At 40.2% G+C, this 21,602-nt stretch overlaps 1 protein-coding gene across 2 annotated transcripts in view; it reads right to left on the bottom strand.

Moving 5' to 3' along the window:
• Window positions 1-11,819, bottom strand: part of LRPPRC (leucine rich pentatricopeptide repeat containing) — an 87,796-nt gene extending 75,977 nt beyond the window's left edge. The window contains exons 1-2 of one of the 2 annotated variants that reach the window (XM_071577388.1): window positions 11,626-11,819; window positions 1,693-1,895 (exon numbers count right to left, since the gene is read on the bottom strand). In XM_071577388.1, the coding sequence (XP_071433489.1) occupies window positions 1,693-1,895; window positions 11,626-11,804 (382 nt within the window). In that variant the 5' untranslated portion in view covers window positions 11,805-11,819. The remainder of the gene's footprint in view (window positions 1-1,692; window positions 1,896-11,625) is intronic. The other variant, XM_071577398.1, reaches the window with a different exon arrangement.
• Between the last annotated feature and the right edge of the window lie 9,783 nt (window positions 11,820-21,602).

Below are 21,602 nucleotides of genomic sequence, written 5' to 3'. Positions count from 1 at the left end.
AAACTTCCATTTCCACTTCTGCCCATGCTCAATATAAAATAAATGAGATCATTTACATCTAAAGAACACCTTTTCTGACCTCTGCCCTAGTCCCAGAATGTTGAAAAAGTAACTATAAACTCTTCTCTTTTTTGGCCTTCACTATTACTCCTGAGGCAAACTAACGCAGAACCTCAGAATCTATCACAGATTATTCAATAAGCTGAAGACAAATCTTTTTCTAATCACATCTTTAGATGATAAAAATTACTTTCTTCAGAAAGCATCACATTGTAAAGTATGATCATCAAGTCATACTTGATTAAGTTTTAAATTGCTGCATACAACTACTTCCTGCAATGAAAATGCCACACAGTGTTACAGCCAGTGACTGAGTACCCTGAAAGAACACAGAAAACAGAAAAGGTCTGGCAGTGTGAGTATGGAAAGATGCAGGACAAGAGACCCAATGCAAGCACCTGCTTTAGGCATTTTTTGTGTTGTAATTAGAAATGGAAGAACCATACAAACACAGGCAGAAATCAACACTAACCTCCCACACTTCTGCTAAATTAGTTTCATTATTAATTAATAAAAAAGTGCTGAAATTTTTCATATGGAAATATTTGCCAATTATTCTAACAGCATCCCAGTTAAATCTCTTGTGAGGTTTTATGTTTCTATTTTTAAATACAGTTACAAAGCTAAAGGAAACCACTATGAGCAATTAATATTTTTGTTAATATGAGTTCCTAAAAACCACGTAACTTGACTAGATTCATGAAGAACTATTTGCAGAGAAGTTTAGAGACACAAAATCCTTGTAAACCCACAAGCGAAAATTATAAGTTTATATCTAAAAAACCCAAAGCAGTCAGGATCAGCAAGGACAGCACAAGCAAAAAGAAAACACTAACAAGTTCAACAGAAAGCATGAATTGAAGACTTGGCTTTTAAACAGTGACAAGCAAAACTTTTAAAACCACAACCCCAGCTACACAAACCAATACACTCCAGGAGCAATACACAGCAAAACATACAAAATTAAAAAAATACATGCTGTCATTGACAAATATTGACAGCAGTTCACAGTGAGCATCTTCAGCAAGTATCTCCACTGACTCACCTAACTGGTACCAAACCTCATCAATCATGGCAGCTGGTTTGTAAAACACTAATGCAGTCAGGCTATTTTAGCCAAAGGGGTATTGAATCCATCATAATGACCAATGTCTCAGCTATTTTTTTTTATTAAAAAACCACAAAATTTCTTGTCATGGATAACCACAGTTACCTGGTAATGTCAAATCACCTACACATTTCCCAGTTGTAGTTCCATTTTAAAACAAATAATGTCTTAAGGACAGCGTGGTTTGTTACAGACACTTGAAAAATATGCTGCGTAAACCAGACAGGTATGACCCCTGTTCAGAGAGCACAATTCAGTTACACGAGGAAGGTGTAATATTACCAGATTTAAAATCCACAATAAGCAAGGCAGTAGGACAACACTTATTAAAAGTACACAGCATTTTTACAAAAGAAAAAAAAGGTGGAAAAGCACACTTGCATTCAAAGCCAAATAAGAGCTCTGAAGCATTTAAAGGCTGTCCATCAACATATACAGCAGATTAAACAAAATAAAATCAGAACTCTTTCAGTTCATTTCCTTGGTTTGCTTGCTGAGCTGTTATGTAGCAGCTTCAAACATACCTGCTTTGCTCATTTCCTGGAAGATTTTTAGTAGAAGAGATTTAGGAATGCGGCCAGTCTTTCTCACAGAGTTATCCACTTTATTTAATGCCCAGTCAAACTGCCAGGTCGGTCTGGTTCGAATTTCTGAAATTGGTTCTTCTTTAACACGTCCTTCCTCTTGAGGTGCAAGTGTAAGGAATCTTATTTGGCTCGTATTTCTGCTAAATAGAAACAAACAAAAAAAGAGATTACACTTTTGTGAGTCATTTTGCAACTACACCAGTCACATAATGTCAAGAAGATAATGCACTTCTTGTGATGAACAGTGTCTGAAAAACATTCCATATTGATATAAACAAACAAACACAGGTAATTCGTATCAGTGTCCTTCTACTTAAGAAGACAGTCATTTACATTTGCTCACAGTGACAACTGTTTCTCTGGTATTTTCAGTTTGATTCACCTCATGAATTAAATGGTTCAAATACTATTCATACAAAAACTAAAATTTTCCAGTAATCCGAGCACTATAAAAGTCTGTTGTCCCATTACAGCCTCTCACAAAAGCTCCTACACAGCTTTGAAAAATCACTCCAAGAACAGTCACAGACAGAACACAGCAAATCAAGACAGCAACTATCTTTCTTTTCAATTCAGATACAAAAAAACTAATACAGAGGTCAGTATTTTAGACAATAGATTAAAGAACGACAGGATCATTCTCCATTCTGCAGAATTTACAATAACAAGCAGGAAGCATCCCTTCACTCTGCCATGTAAACAAAACATCGACACTGGATTTGTTTAAATATTTATTTTCACAAAACAACATAAGGTGAGAAGCATAATGAGAAAGCATTATTTTCAGCAATGCAAAGCAAGCTTGCCTTTTCTTTTTTCAAGAATAAGTTGATGCACATAAGAACTTGAAAATGGTATTTGTGCCACAGCAAGATTGTGAACAGCTTGTGTAGGTGAAATTATCATTTCACACAAGCATTTCTGGCAGTCTGTTCGCAACTGTCCTTACAGCTGCATAAAATAAACCAGACTGTCCTCCTTCAGAATCCCACACAAAGGAAGTAATACTTGCTGGGTGTCAAAAAGAAGATTCAGCAGCTTCTGAAATTGCCCTCTCATCTCCGGCTCTCTGGGTAGCTCTTCAGCTAAAATTCTCCAAGCTCCTTAGACCAGTTTTAAAAGAAATAGTGCTGTGACAGATGCACCAGGAGCCCTTGTAGTAACAGGTGCCCATTTTGATATAATGCCAGTCTAAAGGCAGCAGTGCTGGCATTCTCTACAAAACAATCTCCCACACCTGAGGCTTTTTCACAGGTGTATCTGCTGATTGTTTCTCACTGACCAGTGCTCATTTCAGGCCAGAGGACAGGAAGTCCAGCAGAGGAGAAAAAAGCTTACTGGTGGCAAGTCAGTGTTTTAGAAGCATTGGCAGCAAGCTGCTAAATGGCAGAAAAATCATCCCTGGGGTAGCAAAAACCAGCCTGGTGGTTTACCATGTGGTTGCCTCCTGTGAGCAGAAAGTAGCCCAAAGACAGTTTTTTCTTTGCTGTTTGAAATCCTGATTTGGTAACTGAGCAGGCTGTAAGTTCTATGAGTAGCCTGAGGCAGAACCTCTTTCCTAATGAAAGCCATGAAAACAGTTTATTGGCTATTTGACCTCTAAAGGTATTTTAAAAAATCCTTCAATAATGAGGAAGACCACTACTACTGGGTATTATCTTTTTCAAGCACGCAATTTTTACATGCCCAATCTCCTCAAGTTTCCTCCTGAAGAATATTCCAGAGACCAGCAAATTGAGACCAGCAAATTATCTTCATGGTATTCCACCAGGAAAAGCACAAGGAAGAAAAAATTGAACAAGGGAAAAAAGACTGCCAAAGAAGGACAGACCCTCTCCTTCAGTCTCTTGTACCTCCTTCTAGATACAAGTTCCCACTGACTCCTTTGGGCTAGCTCTGATGTTATTCAGATCCCTCTGTAATCTTATAAAACTCACTTCATTCACTTTTACAAAAATATTAAATTACTGTTCCATTGGGTTAGAGTGGGAAAAACTCATGAAGTCCAAAACCGACCAGAATTAATCAGAAATAAAGAAATGGAGAAGGAATAGGTGCCTAAAATCAGACAAAATAGAAAGAACTTAAAAAAAAAAAGAGGGGAAAATCAAAACTGAAACACCACTTCTGGTGGTAAGTAGCTTGACAGATTAACACCACTGAACTTTTTTTGTCATTACTAGTAATGCCTTCTCTCACTAGAAGTGTTCCCAAGGGTGTCATTTTCTTTCCTTCCTTTTCCTCTTCTACTATATGACATAACCAGACACAAGGTACTTTCCGTAAAACAGAAATCATTAGACTAATTAGAATAAAATCCAGTAGTGCAAGGCAAAAATAACAAGACACTAAATTTTAATTCTTCTTGGGCATAACAACCAAATGTGATGTCTAAAATTCAAATAACTTTTTAATAACACATGAACAGCAATACTCAACTTTGAGCTGGTCAGTGGATAGCTATAAGAATGAAATTGTAATGATTGCAAATTCTTTATTTTTTCTTAAAGATATAGATAAAAAAAAGAATGGTATCACCCACTTGTAGATCCATGAAAAAAGCTACTGCATCTTATGACATGTAGCACAATTGTAACCATGAACAAATTGATATCTGCAGTTCTTAAGTTCTGCATTTTTTAAAGAAAACTATCTTTGTAAGATTCTCCAAGAGTCAAAAGTCACAAAATACTTAAAAGCACTTGCAGAGCTCCATCAAATTAAGGGTAAAGAAGAAATCAATATCTGCATGCTCACTATATGCTGGTTTAACACTACGACAGGACTCTAAAGTTTCATTTGTTACTAAATTCTCCCGCTTAACATTTAGCATGATGCTATTTATAATGTCAGTTTAGAACATTATGGTATATCAATTGCTACTGTTGCACACTTTAAAATATTACACACTTATATGAAGTGTTGTTTTTATTCACTAAACCTTCTGAAAGATGAGCAGAACTGGGCATTTCTATTTACACACAAACACACACCCCAATATTATCACATAAACTACCAGTGCATCTGTTCATTTATACTGACTGAAGATGTTCTAAGGAATGGGAGTCCAAGTTGCAGTTTGAGAGAGACAGGTAAAAACAGTAAGAGTATAAAACAACTTGAGTAACTCAAACTTCCACTAGCACCCACCTAAATTATAATTATTGCCTGAAATAAAATGTTTAGGGTAAGGCCCAGGTTTAGCTCATCATATGTAGGCCTTCAGCATTTGAATAAATTACACTACTAGCACTATTTAAGGCAATGTGGAATGTTAAGCCAATCCCATAGTAAAACTTCGTTAAAAATAACTGTGGCTCCAAAAGCTGGATGAAGCCACAGCCATCTACTGTCATCAGTCTGGTTCTTAGCACTATGAATCAACTAAGAACACAAAACTTAAGAGGGAAATCAAACCAAAGAGTTCACTATTCTGTGAGACAAAAGATTGAGCAGACCAGAAAGTCAGATGCCAAAAAAGATACAAACTTAACAAATTAAGGGACATAGTATCAGTTTGATTTCAAGCAACAAGTGAAGGACAGAAGAATGCAGCAGATGACATAATGAAAATTTATACTAATAGTACAACCTCCTCATGAAACAAGTTAACAAAACTAAGCAGCTATCCATGCATCAGGAATCCTTAATTTTAGAAGCTGAAAAACAACACATGATTAAGATGAATAGAGAAAAAGGATAAAAATCAAGGTCATGTTAACCATTTCAGTCAGAAAGTCACCTAAAAGTGCAGCAAGAAAGGCTTCTGAGTACAAGAAAGATGTTTTAGAAATTACAGATTTCTCTTCAAAGGGAAAAAAATTACAGATCATATACTGTTTAGCTTTCAAGAAATGTTCACTGCAACCATTCTATGTAAATTTTAACTATCCTACCATTACTAATTTTCATAGGGAGATGGGGTGCAGGTGAGAATAAGGAAAAATTATTCAAGCAAGCACTTAAGTAATTTCTGAAAACGTTACGATATGTTCTGCTAAAGACACACTAATGGACCTTACTCAAACTCCATTCTTCTGGAATTACCCTGAAAAATTTACAGAAGTTGTGGGAAAAACAAACAATGAAAAATGCAGACTGATGTACAGGCGTTCGGCACCACCTAGTTACAAAATATGGGTGCAGTAGTTGTCTAAAAAAATTTTACACATTTAAACAAAACTGAAGTGTGATTTCTTGCAAAATTAGGAACATTGTGTGGGAGTCTAAATGAAGCTACCTCCTGATCCAACTGGGGAAAGACTGGTATAATCCATGCCCATTCAAAGGCTTCAGTAACAACTTGGATGACAGAAGAGTTAAACATAACATTTGCAGATGACACCACAATGGTGGCAAACTCTGAGAAGGAAAGCCTCAGACTTCAGTCATCTTGGTTACTTGATGTAATGGTCTCAAATCAACGAAAAGGAAATCCAACAGAGACCACAAAAAGTTGTATGTTTTGGACAAAGCATAAAAGCAGAAACTTCAGATGGGATACATCTGGCTAGACAACAGCACTGAAAATGAGCCATCACTAAACACAAAACATTAAGCAGCAGAACGAAAACTTCAGTTTCTCAAAACCTAAGAGAAGCAACATAGATAAAATACAGATAATGATCTGTTTGTCATGGTGTGTTTATTCAGGGAAAAAGACTCAGTTTATTCAGTTTAAAAGACTCAGAGGACTCACCTACCCCATCCCACTCTCCAAAAAGAAATACAAGTGGATACATCAAGCATCACACAGCTAAGATTAATTGCTGTAATATTAACTGTAACTAAATATTTGCATAGGATACTTCAGTCAAACATTCTCATTTGGATGCTTAGAAAGATTAGGAGGGGGAAGAAAATCTATCACGCATCACCATGACATTTCTGATCCTGCCTCAGTACTAGATGTTATATAGTCTTATGGTGTAACCACATTTTTTCAATTATTTTAATGAACTTCATTCAGAATTAAATGCCATGCTACACAGCACAACACATGATACTTCTCCAAGGCTGCAACAAGTGCTAAGCATTTACTTTCATCAATTACCTTTAAATATTCTTCCTCAACATATGTATTCCTACACTCCAGAACTGAGAGGGGCTCAAAAGGAGATACTAAGCTTTATAGAGTGATTTTCTCCTATTCCCACAATTGCTGGATTAGAAGTAGCTTTCTGATACTGGAGCCTTTACACCATCCTCAGCTTTGCCTCTCCAACTGCAGACCTCACCTCCACAGGAAAGGTTATCCAATGATGCATTTCTAATCCCAACACAAGTGGCAACTCTTCACCCACCAACTCAGCCTGCAACACGGGGAAAGCAGCTGAAGATAAACTCACAGAAAAACTTATGCAGAGATGAAGTATGCATGGAGAAATTCACACCAAGTCAGCTCACAGAATTCTGTTTGAAAGGGTTTAGTGAGAATCCCAGTGCTGCATTCATGTACTTACACATTTTCCACAGTTCTAGAGCAGACTAAAGGCAGTGCCTATAATTTCATAAAGGAAATATCTTACACAATAGCCTGAGTAAAAAAGCCTCATCTTTTCTCCCTTGCAGCAGACAGTTTACTTACTGTAAAACTTGACCAATTCCAAATATTTGAAAAATAATTACAAAGCCTCCAACCATATGGGTATTTGCCTCCTTTTATCAGAGCCACAATAAGGTGGCTGCTATGCTTTCTAAGAAAAGTAGAGAGTATTTTGTTCTTACTAAACTAAAAGCAAGGTGTATGAAACAGTTCTCAAAATAAAGCCATGCACAAAAGTAGAATAATGGTAAACTTAAGAGAGTTAAAATTCATTAGTGTATATAAAAGTACTACAGACCCAACATTTGTTAAATTTACTAAACACAATCCTGAATACAGTCTGAGATCCCAGCATGATTCACACGACTGTTAAACAGTATTTCCCCTGACTTAGCTATGACCACCTATAAAAAACACCACAATATTCAGGCCACTGTGTATTTGTTTCAGTGAGATATAGGAGAATCTTACAACAGAGAGAAATTAAGGTTCTTTCATGTAGACTGAAAAATTTCAGGTTTCTTGGAGAGGATCTAAAAACTTTGCCTAAGTGGCTCACAAGAAGCAAAATAGAAGAACTTTGCTTTGTACTACACCAAGGGTATCAGAAAAAATTTCTTCTCTGAAAGGGTGGTCAGGCATTGGTATAGGCTGCCTGGGGAAGTGGTGCTCACCATCCCTGGATGTGTTCAAAGAACATCTAGATGTGGCACCTGGGGACATGGTTTAGTGGTGAAGCTAGCAGCATTAGGTTAACAGCTGGATTTGATCTCAGAGGTCTTTTCCAACCTTAACATTTCTATGATTCCTTGGGAAGTATCCAGGCATTTTATATCCATCAGTGAAACACATACAACCACAACAGTGCAGCTCGTGAAACTTTATTACAACAGGGTATCACCAAATGTGAGTCTACTCTATGTCTCCTCTGCATTTAAAGAGTATTAATTCTATCCCTTTGCTCATGTAATTATTCCATGCATTCCATTGTACATTTTTGTTCACTAGTGATGGATTGCTGAGTGTGATCGTAAATAACCAAAGGCAATCTGTTTGAAGCTAATGTAAAAAAAAAATTAGAAAAAAATGCACTATGCATTCAATCATGAATCCCTTGGGTTTTTAACTTATGGCTTACCCCAAGCTCAAATCAAAACACTCCTCCTGCCCCAGTCTGAAACAAGACCTTTTTCAAAAGGATCTTTTCTCTCCCATCTCATCAACATGCTTTAAACACACAACATATCAAAAGGTAAGAGTCTTTACAGGGAAAACTTGAAAAGCATGGCCCACATGATCTTCTGTGCTGGTTTGGAGTTAATGTTCTTCAAAGTAGCAAGAACGGGGTGGTGTTTTGGATTTTTGCTGAGAACAGTGTTGATAAGACAGAGAAAACCTTGCGCAGGACCAGCATGCTGGCAGGACCTATGGGCCAGTACAGAGAGAGGCCCACACTGGAGTAGGTCTGTTGGCTTGATTTCTTTTTGTTATTGTATTGATTCCCCTTGATTCTTCTCCTCAGCTGTACTTTCACAATCTATACTTCAGACCTAACTGTTCTCCTTCCCTGACTTAGAGCAAGGCAAGCTGGGCAGCAACAGGAGGTTGGTCATTGTGGGAAGAATGGAACCAAAACCCTTCTCCAAGCACTAACTCCCACAGCAGCAAGCTGCAACATCAAACCATAACACCATCACCTACAGCACGTAGAACAAAGTTCCCACAAAACATCCTGATGTTAGTGCAAAATCTGCTTTAAACACTCGCCAGTGGAGCGGGTTTGTTACAGCATTGTTGACAGTCAGATACCAGCAGCAAATTTAGGCAACTCTTCACTTCAGTGAACAAAGTTCCAGTGATCAGTTTGTACCACATAAATCAGTGCAGTGCTGAAGTTTGTTGCTGTACCTCTGAGGTTTGTTGCATTGGTCTGTCAGTTTAACTTAACAAAATTGCATGGCATGAGAGTGACAACATATAGCTCAGTGTATTTCATACCAGAGGTGGTCAAGTGAAAGAGTAAATTTGCCTTAGATCTGATTTGCTCTGAAATGCTTCTGAAGCACCCAATGCAATTGATTATCCATCTGCTATCCTAACCCATCTTCAGAAAAATCTTAGACTGAAAATCAGAGCAATAATGATGCTTTGATAAAACCTCAGCTTGAATGTGATGGCTGCTCTTTCACATCTTCTAGACCAATTAAGAGATCTGCAATTTTTCTGCAACCATTAATATAATCAATCACTGACTTGCTTCTGAACTGACTTTATTATGTTCAATGCTAAAGCGACAACATCAAGCACATGTAAACAGTTATTCACACAGCTTTCTTGCAAAATGCTAGATTATTCCTTTTGATTTATTTAATCTTAAAACAGGAGTGTGTGTGTGTGTCTCTGTGTGTGTGTCTGTGTGTGTGTGTGTTTTCCTACTGCTGCAATTAGCACTTTATCAATATTCTGTGGAATTTACTGCAGTGGACTGCATTTCACTCTCAAAATCTTGAGACCTGAACAGCAAGTATACCAAGCCTAAGTGTGGTCCATGTGTCATTCTAATTCTTCAAAGGAGGTCCATTTCCAGAAATTAAGGCTTAAGTAGAAAAAGAAACAACAATGAATAATTACTTAAGGTAAAAAAACTAAATGAGATTATATGCTTAATACATGCAATTTCAGTTTATAGCCTTACCTTTGCTTTACACTTTGGGTCTAGAGCATCACTTGCACACTAGGATGCCTAAACTCCTACCACAACATGACAGTAAGACAAAGATTTTAGGTGAAAAACTTATTTTAGGAGTGAAATTACTGGACAGAAGGAATGCACAAGAAGTTTCAGAAGTTTTCTGCATGATCACTGAACTATCCCACATGACCCAATTTACACTTGAAATTAAGTATAATTTGCTGCAAGAAAAAAGTATTGGAGGGTGATGACAGCCAAAAAAACCACAAAACCCAGTTGTTAAAGACAAAATATCACTGAATAAACCACTTTTGAAGTTCTTTCCAGAAACAGAAAAATCCTTCACCAAGTCATATATGAATTTCAGTGAATATCACTTCTTGCAACAATTTAGAGAATTAAGCTTCATGTTGAAGAAAACAAAAATTAATTACTGGAATGTAGCAAGGTTTATTCATTATTTGCAGCCAACTAAATTTGTGGTTCTGCTGCCATTCTGCAGACACCCTCCCAGCTCTCTGGCCCTTCCTGAACCAGTCTACTCTATCCTTCATACCAACTTTTCTGATAGCATCTGAGACACTTCAATAATTAAAGCCAGCAAGAAACTATATTCTGTTTTAGATAAGATTTTGGTGAGCCCACAGAATAAAACCAGCCCCACAGCAAGACTGATAAGCACTAAAACTAGTGCTTAGAATAACATCCTTATTCTAGTGGTGAGACTTTTCCCCAGGAGTCCCCCATTGCTGACTCTTGTCTGTTCCCGTCTTTCCTCCTGAACCAGCTCTGGAACTCATTAAGTCCTCTACTGAACACATTTATCTATCTAGAAAGGCAGAAAGCTGTTCTGCTTTTCTACCAAGAATTAAGTTACATTGACTTAGAGGGAGCACCAGAGCTATAACAAGGCACAACAAAGACAGGACAGAACTTCCTCCCTTTGGCAACACTGAGTTATTTTATCATCTCATGAAACCTTGTGCCAATTAAGGTTTGTGTCTACAAGCTTCCTGCAGGGCACCAGCCACATATTAGCTTGGTCAGAACTGCAGCCTGGAGGCACACAGGTAGGGCAGGGTGAGTTTTCCACTCTACCTGCGCGATGGGAGCGGGAACTACGGCAAAGGCAAGAGAATGTTCCTCCTGATAACAAAGTGGAGTCAGAGAGCAAGGAGGGCAAACCCAGATTCCAACTGCGAGATTACCCACAGTCAGTCACGGAGTGATTTGGATTGGAAATGACCTCCCTTGTCATTGAGTCCAACCTGTGACCGACCAGAGCATCAAGCGCCACATCCAGTCGTTTCCTGCACCCCTCCAGGGACGGTGACCCTACTCCATCATTGCCCATCTCCCTTGGTGTCCGCTCCGCACGGTGTGTCCTGCCCCGCGGGACCAGGCGCGGGAAGCGCGGTCCGGCCTGGCGGAGCAGCCGGCGGGGAGCGGAGCAGAGCGGGGCTCTGGCACGGCCTTTGCCCCTCGCTTACGCCGAGGCCCCGCACACGCGGCGAGGCCGCCGGGCGGGGCCGCGAAGACCCCGGGGCAGCCCCGGCGGCCAGGCCGGCAGTGTCCTTGGAGAGCGGAGCGCGGCCTCAGCCGGCGCCGCGGGGCCGGGGGCGCGGGGTCTCACCTGTCGGGGCGCGGCGGGCGGAGCGGCGGGAGCAGCGGCGGCAGCAGTGGCGGGAGGCGCGGTCGCAGCGCCCGGAGGCGCCCGGCGGAGCTCAGCAGCGCGGCCATGACCGCCCGCGGCACGTGAGCGGCGCACCGGCTCTGCGCCGCCGCCGGCCCCACGTGACGGGGCCCGACCATTCCCCACGAAGGGGGACCCGCCGGCTGCGCGCTCGCAATGAGCCCGCTCGGCCAGCGGCGCGCCGCCGATCCCCACCCCGTGCCGCCGGTGGGCCGTGCCACGCGAGCCCGGGTTGGGCCGCCCGGCAGCCAATGGGAAGCGGCTCCGGCGGAAGGTGCGCGGGCGCGCGGGGAGCGCGGGATGCTGGGGCCGGGAGGGAGAGCGGGAAGCGCCGCGTTCCCGGCGGTGTCCCGGCAGTTCTGCCGTGTGGCTACCCGGGAGCCGCCGCCCTTACCCGCCTGGCTTTCCCAGCACAACCACCCGAGGGCTGCGTCCCGGGAGCGCGGCAGTGCTGTGAGCTGCCGTGCGGTGTTCCAGACCCGCCGAAAGCGTGGCCGCTGCAGCGCAGGCGCGCCATGGAAAATCCCTCGGGCTGTTCCGACCGATCAATGGGAAGAGCCGAGTCCTGAGCTCATGCGCCAGAGAAGCAGGGCTTGGGAAGCCTGGCGGACGGGAAAAGCCGCTTGTCATCCCCCGGGAACGACATGGAGAGGGAAGAATTTTAATTGACCCAAATGTCAACATTTGCTGAATTTGCTTATATTTACTGAGTTGCCACCTGCATTTGAGCTTCGGTTTGGCATCCAAGTCAAAGCTGGTTGCAGTGACATAAAGCATTAACTGACGCACTTAGAAATGGAGTGCATGTTTCCATGCAAAACTAACGTCATTATTTTTGTCATGACTTGAAAATAATTACTCTCAGGAGCAGATTGATTTTTATTAAATTGACTAGAATCAGCCATATCCAATTGCACTTTACTCAGAAAGGCTCGTAAAGTCTCATCATCAAGATGCAAAGGGCCCAGTGTTTATGAGTTGTGTACACCCATTTTTATTACTTATGAAAATTCTGAATTTTCAACAGTTCTTATTGTCAAACCCTAAGTCGAGTTCCAGCTAGTGAGGCAATATTTGTAATGTTACTGCCTACGGTGGCTTGTGCTGGATCACAGTGTTATATATTTCATGTACTAGTTCAGTCTCAAAGAGGAAGAACAAGACTTTTTACCCCAAAAGTGAATGCTAATTATTAGGCTGCATTAGGTACATGCTCACCAAACTTAATTATAGAGTAGAGCCCCTGGAAGCTCAGTCTAGTGACACAAAAAGTATCTACATTGCTTACAATAAGGACCAGAAGTGGTAAAGCAATGGACTGGAAGATAAAGAGAAAATAATTAGATTGCATTGATCAGCATAATAAATAGTAAGTTCTCACTGCTGAGACTCCACTGCTACTGAATCAATGAACAGTTTAAAAAGTATATAGAAGGAGAACAGTGGGACAGATGTTGCCCAGGAATTCCTCCAAAGGACAAAGAAAACACAAAGATATTTGTAACTGGATCTGAAAGGAAGGCTGCCCATAGAGGAGCTATCTTTTCACTGCCCAGCTGAGAAGTCACAGACAGGATCCTGATTAGAGGTAAAGACGGATTTTTGCTTGATGTGAAAAGGAAAGGAGGTCCTGGGGAATTCATTCAAAATGTCATACAGATGAGCAGTAGACTTAGGAAATTGTATTTGCTGAAGTTGTCTGGATGGGTGATAGAGTCTAGATCACATTTATCAAGATCTGAGAAAGGGAAAAATCAGTAAATTGAGAGAGCGTGATTATGGAGTATAGGTGAGAGTTTTAGTTCTTTTGATGAAGACAAGTTGTTAGATATGTTATTGGTGGCAAAAAAAGTATTAGCACTTGTATGTGAGAATCTGGAGAAAGCTCTGTATGGAAGTGTCACCAGCAGTAGTAGAGAAACAGAGGTTATTGGGTGAATAGTAAGCATTTTGGTTTAGCCATACCACACCTGAATTGAGTCATACACAAGATGTGAATGAGGCACCAGGATTTCAGTGAGGACAAAAAGCTTGATACAGAGCTGTGGGTTCTCAGCACAGCAGCTGTGCTATGTTTGTAGAAAATACAAGTGCAGAGGTAAAATATACAGATCCAGAGATACGGAAAAGGCCAAAGGCACAAAGATACTCAGGGGGGACAAAGATACTCATCCAAGCAGGAAGATGGCAAAGTATGAGCTGGGGGAAGGAAGGCCTTGTAGAAGGAAAAGCTGTGGTCAGCTACATAAGGGACAAGTATAAAGTCAGACATGAATAAGTCCAGATTAAGAGAGGTGGGAAGGAAAGATGTGGCAGACAAGACTGGATAAAGGAAACAGTCCAGGAAAATCTGGTTTGTTGGTCTTGCCACTAAAAGAAATAATTAATAGAAAGCTCCAGACGAGCAAAAGAAATTCTGTGCTTACTTCTTGGTTTTCTCCTCTCTCTAGGCAGACCACATACTCCAAAGGTCGTGGCCTGGTTCAGTCTGCTCAGAGTATTTCATTAAGAATCCCCAGGAGACTATCCCTGGGGATAATAATTAATAGTGCCAGGTTATGTTCCTGGGATCTGGAACTGTGTCTCTGATATTGAATTGCTTTCTCTACAATAGTTTCAGCCTATGTCAGACAATTGCCTGGCATAGTTTGAGGAATTAGCATCAATCAGCTTGGAATTGTAGCCAGTAAGCAGTTTGGTGATGGCCACACTATGCTAAAGAGCTGGAGAATTTGAGAGTAAGGACTCTGGCCAAACTCTTCCAGTCAGCCTGAAGGCTACAGAATGGCTCTGGTTATTAAGGTGCTACCTGCCTGAATACTACCTCTCCTGGAATTTTTAAGTTCTGATAAGGTTTCTGCTAGTTGCATTGAGAGTTTATCATAAACGCTTACTATTAACTTCTAAAATTTAATTGAAACCTGTCATGGAAATTTCCAAAGCAAGAGTTATAATAATATGCAGTAATTAGAGCTTTCTTCACTCACTCTCCTTCTTTCAAATAAACCCCCATATGTACAAAAAGGTAAAATAGCTTATGCCACAGTTGACTTTGGAAAATCAGAAAATCCAAAGTTAAAATCATGCTATAAATGCATCCCCAGGATCTCAGTGTAAAAGGTTTTGTAGTAAATTATCCAAATTGTGTCAAAATGCCTTGGCAGCAGTGAAAGAAAGATAAGAGGACATACAGAAGAAAATCAGTGTTGGCCTAGGATTATTACCTTTAGGCAGTTTGAATGGTGCTACTGGACGTCAGAGGGTAAGATGGTAGCAGGAATTTTGGCTATTTATGTCATAGGAGGTTTATGAGATGTTAACTTTTGAAAAAGTCATGGTCTGTGCTTGCAGTGGGGTCTGGGTGAATTTTGGGGGTCCTTTGGGGATCTCAGAGGTGTCCTGTACTAGCACTTGTACCATCTGATGGAGCTGTCAAGTCACAGTTGGAAAGCTGGGGCTGCTCTCTAGAGGTTTGAAGGCAGGAGGTTTTAAGATGAGCACAAAGTATGTTCTGGTGTATAGGGAAGACCTCTTGCCTATAACCTCCTAATAGCTGTGCCTCTTTTTCCCATTCCCTAGATTAACATGGCCTCATCTAGAGCCAGCTCTGTGTGGATGACACCAGTACAGTAAGACATCCATCTTCCCAGCAAGCTCATAATTCAAGGTGGTGCCTGATCTATGTTACACAGTGGGGAGAGGGAACACAGTTCCCAGCATTCATTACTGGCTGCAGTCATCTTGGGAAATGTTCTGTCAGGAAAGTTTGCAATGAAGACAGTAATTTGGGTCATTTACCTGAGTCTCTGGGGAATTGAGGAGATGGTGAGATAGTTACATGTACAGATTGTTAGTATCAATATGCTTTTTTATTTCTGATGTATGTGTGTGACCAAACTTCACGAACGCAGATTTGGGCAGGGCTCTCCCCACGTGGGTGTGCCCTTCCAGCCTGTGCAGTGGATTTTTTAGGTGAGGCACAGCGTGCACAGAACTGGCCCCACCATTTAAGTCCTGAGGTCCATCTGCCACGGCCGAGCGAGCTTGGACAGTGACAGTGAAGTCCTCGGGACTGTCACAGCACCCGGTACTGACCGGGGCTGACCCTGCTGAGCACCCGAGATGTGACGGGATGGGATGGCAGGGAGGCATTGAACTGCCAGGGGACGGTCCCCACTGAGACTCGAACTCAGGTCCTTGGGATTCAGAGTCCAGAGTGCTCTCCTGTACACGACGGGACTGCATTTCTGATGACTGAGCAAGGATAACCTTAAATTTCACACAATCTGGTACTTCAGAGGTTCTGGTATGGAGAATATCCATCCTTAATATATCTTGAGGGAACATGACAAAGGAACTAAAAAGTGACCTTTCCCTGTGGCTTATTCACTAAACCTGACTGCAAGTTTTGGCTTAGACTTCTTGCCTAATATCAGGCATGCAGTTCACCTCTGAGAGAGGTGACTCTCAAGGCAGTAAAATATCAAAAGACAATGGAGAATGTGGTTTGCTGTGGTACTCTATAAGTTTATATATAGATATGGATAGATCTGTATACAGATACTTTTGTACAGCAAAGAAAATCTAAGTCTAAATTCCTGCTTGCTAAGGTTTTTGTAGACTTTTAATATCTCATTTCCATTTTGTTCTAGGAGAAAGTGGGATCAGCTTAAAGTATTTGTACACTTGTTGCAAACTCTTGCATTTTTCTGTTGAGTCTCTAAATATTCCTCAAATCTTGTGAAAACCCATATTTCAGCTTCATTAAAAAAAATAAAAGCATAACCTGAGAATATCTGATGAATTTAGAAAAAAATATGTTAAAAGACTGGGGTTTTAAAATAAAAGTGTGATCTTTACACCTTGAGTTGCTTAATGCTAGGAATAATGTAGTTTCCATGTTTGGGACATTTTCAGATTCCCAACTACCTCCAGCTTTTGTAACCAAAGTGTCTTTCAGGTCTTCTAATTTGGCCAGCGTTTCATGTAGCAAAGCAGGTGGTCCATGAAAAATCTCTAGTTGCAAAGAAGATTGAAGTCAATGAGTTCTTTGAACCAGTCAGGTTTTATTTTGAGAGGATGAAAATGAAGTTAGATATTCAGGAGCTACAGAAGTGAGGTGGAGATGGTACAAACATATATGTTGTTCAGAAGGAGAGTGGAGAAATGTGACAGAATAGATTGACAGAAAGTAAGGAGAAATCTGAGATGGGAGTAACGGAGTAACTTGTAAAGAAGATAGTGAGAAGATTCTATTTTTTTCCCAGGAGTTTTAAGATTACACTTTGTTGCTCTGATGCCTTTGGAGGCTCTTTATCTCCTAAGTTTCAATTGTTTCCCCTCTTTCCCCCAGCAAAAAAAGTTGCCCTATCCATGCTGTTAGTTTGTTTACGTTTAAGCCAGGCTCAGATTTTATGGAAACCTGGCTGCACAGCTTTGATGATTTGGCATATTGGTTTGCTGTTCCCTGAGCCTGACAGTGTGATAAAATCACACTGAGGAACTGGAACAGGAAGTAGCAGTAGCAAGTGAAAAATCAAAGAGCCAAGTCTTAGGATTCATAGAATAATTTCTAAGTGTCTTGTTGAAATTACAAGCAAGAAGGCAAATCCAAGAACTGAAGACAGACGGATAATAGGCAATTTGAACAGAAAATTGCTGTTTGAGAGTCCTGTTGATTTGCATATAAGGAATGTTCAGTTTTCATGTAAAACAATTACTTTCAAATGGCCAGTAGTGACTTAATCCCTAATAAAATGCTACTTTTTTTCCTTATTGTATGTATCTGTTAGTTAAAATGTTTCTGCAGGCAAAACTATGCCTTTGCCCTTGTTTGATCCAACTCAAAATCTTTGATGAGCTCTTTTAGAGCTGTATTGCACTGTAAAATAGTTATTTCCACTGAAAATGCAAAAGAATTTATCTCCCTGTGCTCCTCAGTTATGTTAGTTTTGCAAGGTTAGTAGAAATTTTAATAAGTAGTAGTGCCTTTATTTTTGTAACCAAGTCAGCAGATCTTATCCTGGCTATCTATGGGGAGTAGATCTGATGAGTAAGAAGGTGCTTTTTTAATATAGTTACTTTTCAGAGGATCACAGTTTGAAAATGGTTATGACATAACTGGGTCACATCTGAAATTTTTCTATAAGCAGCAGAAAATGAGAAGTTGAGGTAGCTGCTTTTGTCAGAAGGTATATTCTTCGAGCTGCAGTGAATCACACAGCTCAGAGATTTGCATATTGTGCTGTTACTGAAAACTGCAAACCAGCCATAAATCTGTAATCAGTTGGTAGTCCTTCAGTATCTTAAATCTGTTGTATTTAAATAATAGGAAAGTAAAAGTTAAGAGATAGATAGATAGATAGATAGATAGATAGATAGATAGATAGATAGATATACATAAGCATCACACACTATATGTCTCCTGTCATTGCCTTTGTTTTACATATTTAATTCTGGATGTGCTGTACTACAAAGAATATCATGTTCCAGGGTTTGGCTTCTAGGAGTATTGGAGAGGAAATAATTGGAGAAGATAGTAAAACAAGTGTCAGGAATGGTAAACCTGTGATTCAGCTGCCTGTAGCTCCAGTATGTAATACATCATTTTCAAATTTTGATGCATTCTTTAACTTTTGGTTGAAAACAAAAGTGGAATCATTTGAAGATCATATAAAATGCTGGCTGGACTGGGAAATTTTAATAAAGCATGATTAATAAGCTTACAGATTTTACTTTAGGAAAGAATCTCCTCCTATCCCAAACAGTAAAAAATAGTAATAACTCTGGATATAAACCAGATGAAGTAAAGAGCATCTAATAAAGTAAGAAATGTCGGTTTTTTGAGCTCCCCAGGTTCCGGCGCGAGAATCACAATGTAGCCTCCATAGGAGTATGATCTGTGTTCTGATTTATTGTTTACATTACACACACACATATCGCATATTCTCTAAGTCTACGAATATCATTGGTCAATGGCTAGGGCGTGCTACCAGCTGGATTGGTACTTTTCTCAAAACTATGCCCTTCTCTATCAATATGTTTACCTGCTTCTCCTAGCAGCTGCTGCGTTCTTTCTATTGTTTACTTCTCTTCTTGAAGCAGGCTCAAGGATACAGAGGCCCTGTTTCCCTCTCCATGGCCTGGGCTGTGCACAAAAACTTCTTAGTTCAAATTTCTTCCAACAATCTAAACTCTAGGCATCTGCTTTGGTTCAAAGTATTTGAGGTTTTCTTACATATTCTGATTTATCTTAATAGTTACTGAATATTTTTTTAGGAGTTGGGCAACTAGTCATACGGGATCTAGAAGGGTTTAATTCAAAAGCCAAACCTAATCCACTAACCTTGAAACAAGGGTTAAATCTCTTTATGTGTATATACAATATCTGTATACCTCACACGTGTCTACCTGCCTGGTTTACATGCCAGGGACAGATACATCATGCTGCTTGACATTTGTACTGCTAATTTGCCTGAATAACAATTTAGTTTCAATCAGGTCCATCCAAGACCATATGGCTGCCTAAATGGTAGTTGGATTGTTACCTTTATGAACAATAATCAAGTTAGTTTTCATTGTGTTAAGAACTTTCATCTCTCTGTTTATTACTCTTCCCTCAGAGCAGGTCCACGAGCCTGACTGACCAAGAAGACAGAAGTACCCAGAGAGGTATAAACAAGTACTCTGAAGGGCAGAGACCAAGAATCTCTTAAAACAGATCAATCCCTGCTGGAAAAAATTTTAATTTTTTGACAGCTGATCTGTTTTGAGAGGTTTTTTTAATCTCTTCCTAATTTTTCCATCATCCCTGCTGAGCATTCCTACACCACTGGTTAAGTCAAATTCCAAAACAGATGTTTGTATGGTTGTGCTCTGACTTAGGAGTAATATTTCCACTTGTGAAGGCAGGGCAGAAGCAATTATGGTTTACTTTTTTTTTTAAAGTGCAAATACTGATCGTGTTACAAAACAGAACTTTGAACTCAAGTGTCAGTTAGTCATTTAGAATATTCATATTGTTTCCCTTGCTTTATTTTTTTTTTCTGAAAGTGTTTCCTTCTGAACTCCAGAGTATGAAAACTTTAAAAGCCAAACAGATATACTTACCGTAAGTAGTGTTCAGTGTTGCTTTAGGCCCTAGAATGGGTTTTATACTTTTTTCACATTTTATCATAAAAAAAATCCATTGTAGTTTTTCCCTCAAAAAGTGCACATTTATAGTGAAACATCTTTGTAGCTAAACCTCTGCCTGCACACAGTGAGTTAAGGGCAAAGTGTCAGCTCAACTGAAATAAAATTTTCAGTTAATGAAAGCAAAATCCAAGGGTGAGTTCCAAATTTACTTAACGAACAGCTTCAGTTCCTTTGTGGTTTGTGAGTACTTTATATTTTCCTAACTCCTTAGCTTTTGTACTACTCAAAATAAACATTTATCATTAATTACTGCAAACTCTATCATAAACACTTGGTTCCATAAACTTCAGTTAGGATGACTGGAAAGGGTATCATTTAACTGAAGAGAATAACCTGTTTCAGCAACATGGATTCTATTGCTGATATTTTCCTCTTGCTGCAATGTGTGAAGGCTGCAAAGCTCAGATATTTCCCTTGGGGCAGATACTGTCTGAATAAATTAAGAATAAATTAACAGTCAAATATATTGGGCTGTCCAAGGTGCAGCACCAATGGTGTTTGCAAAGGAACAAAACATCATTGACATTTTAAACAAATCTATGAAAAAATCAGTCTGACTTTTCCATAATTTGTCTAATAAATTAATTTAAATACATGACTTTGTGACATAAAAGTATTTGTGTTTTTCTGTAATCTCATGTTTTAAAGGCATTAATCAGAAACATGCAAAAGAGATGGTATTTTTAGCAGTGTGGGAAGAAATATTTCAAACATGGATTCACCCTGAAAAATCCTCTGCTTATTATTGGCAAATATATGTTCTGATGAAGCCCTGAAACATTTTTTGATTATTTTACTAAATCAGTGACTCAGACAAGAATTTCATGCTCCACTAGGTCTGATTTTGAATATTGGCTTAAAATGAAATTTAAAGAACAGCTTTGTCCCCATTCATTTTGTTTCTTGGTTGTTGCTGTTTTTTGGAAAGTATCAGTACAAGCTGCTTATTTTCAGAAGGAAGAGCATATTGCATCTTTCAAAGCGAGAATTTCTTCCCACATATTTGTAATATTTGAGCTGAAGAGATTCCCTGGCAGGCTTTGTTTGCTGCTCCTTCAGCTATCAGCAGGTGACTCAGAGGGGAGTTGGAGGCGTGGCTTGCTCGTTAGCAGGAGAGTGCGAAGGCTTTGAAAACATCTCTAGGGAGCGCAAGCGACCCGGAGCGCGGCGAACAGGAGCGGGCAAACAGAGGCAGTGAGGGCGTGGCACGGCAGTTTGCACGGCAGTTCGCACAGGCAGGGCGAACAGGCAGGGCAGAAGCCTAGGTATTTCTGCGGCCTTTTTTTTTTTTGCTGTTTGTTTCTCTTTTCTATCTTTCCCCACAGCTCAAGGCAGTCATGCCTCCCAAAAAAATGGAAACTGTTGCTCCTGTTACCAGTAGAGGGGTGTCAATACAGACAGAACCCTCTAAAAAGGATGCAGCCACTCAGGCCTCTGGCTGCATAGACTGTTTTAGCCTGGACCTACTACCAGAGGACAGTATGAGAAGCACCTGCATACGATGTGAGCAGGTGAACGATTTGCTGGGTCTGGTGGCAGAGCTAAAGGAAGAGGTTGATAGGCTCAGAAACATAAGGGAGAGTGAAAGGGAAATTGACTGGTGGAGTCACACCCTTTCCACTCCTAAGGAAGCCCAGCCCCTCCTGCCATCAGGCAGACAGAACAGACCATAGGGATGGGGACGAATGGAAACAGGTGCCTGGTCATAGAGGCAAAAAAAC

The sequence above is a fragment of the Pithys albifrons genome, chromosome 2 (assembly GCF_047495875.1).
Source record: "Pithys albifrons albifrons isolate INPA30051 chromosome 2, PitAlb_v1, whole genome shotgun sequence".
Lineage (NCBI taxonomy): Eukaryota > Metazoa > Chordata > Aves > Passeriformes > Thamnophilidae > Pithys > Pithys albifrons.
This window is presented reverse-complemented; position numbering and strand designations above follow the sequence as displayed.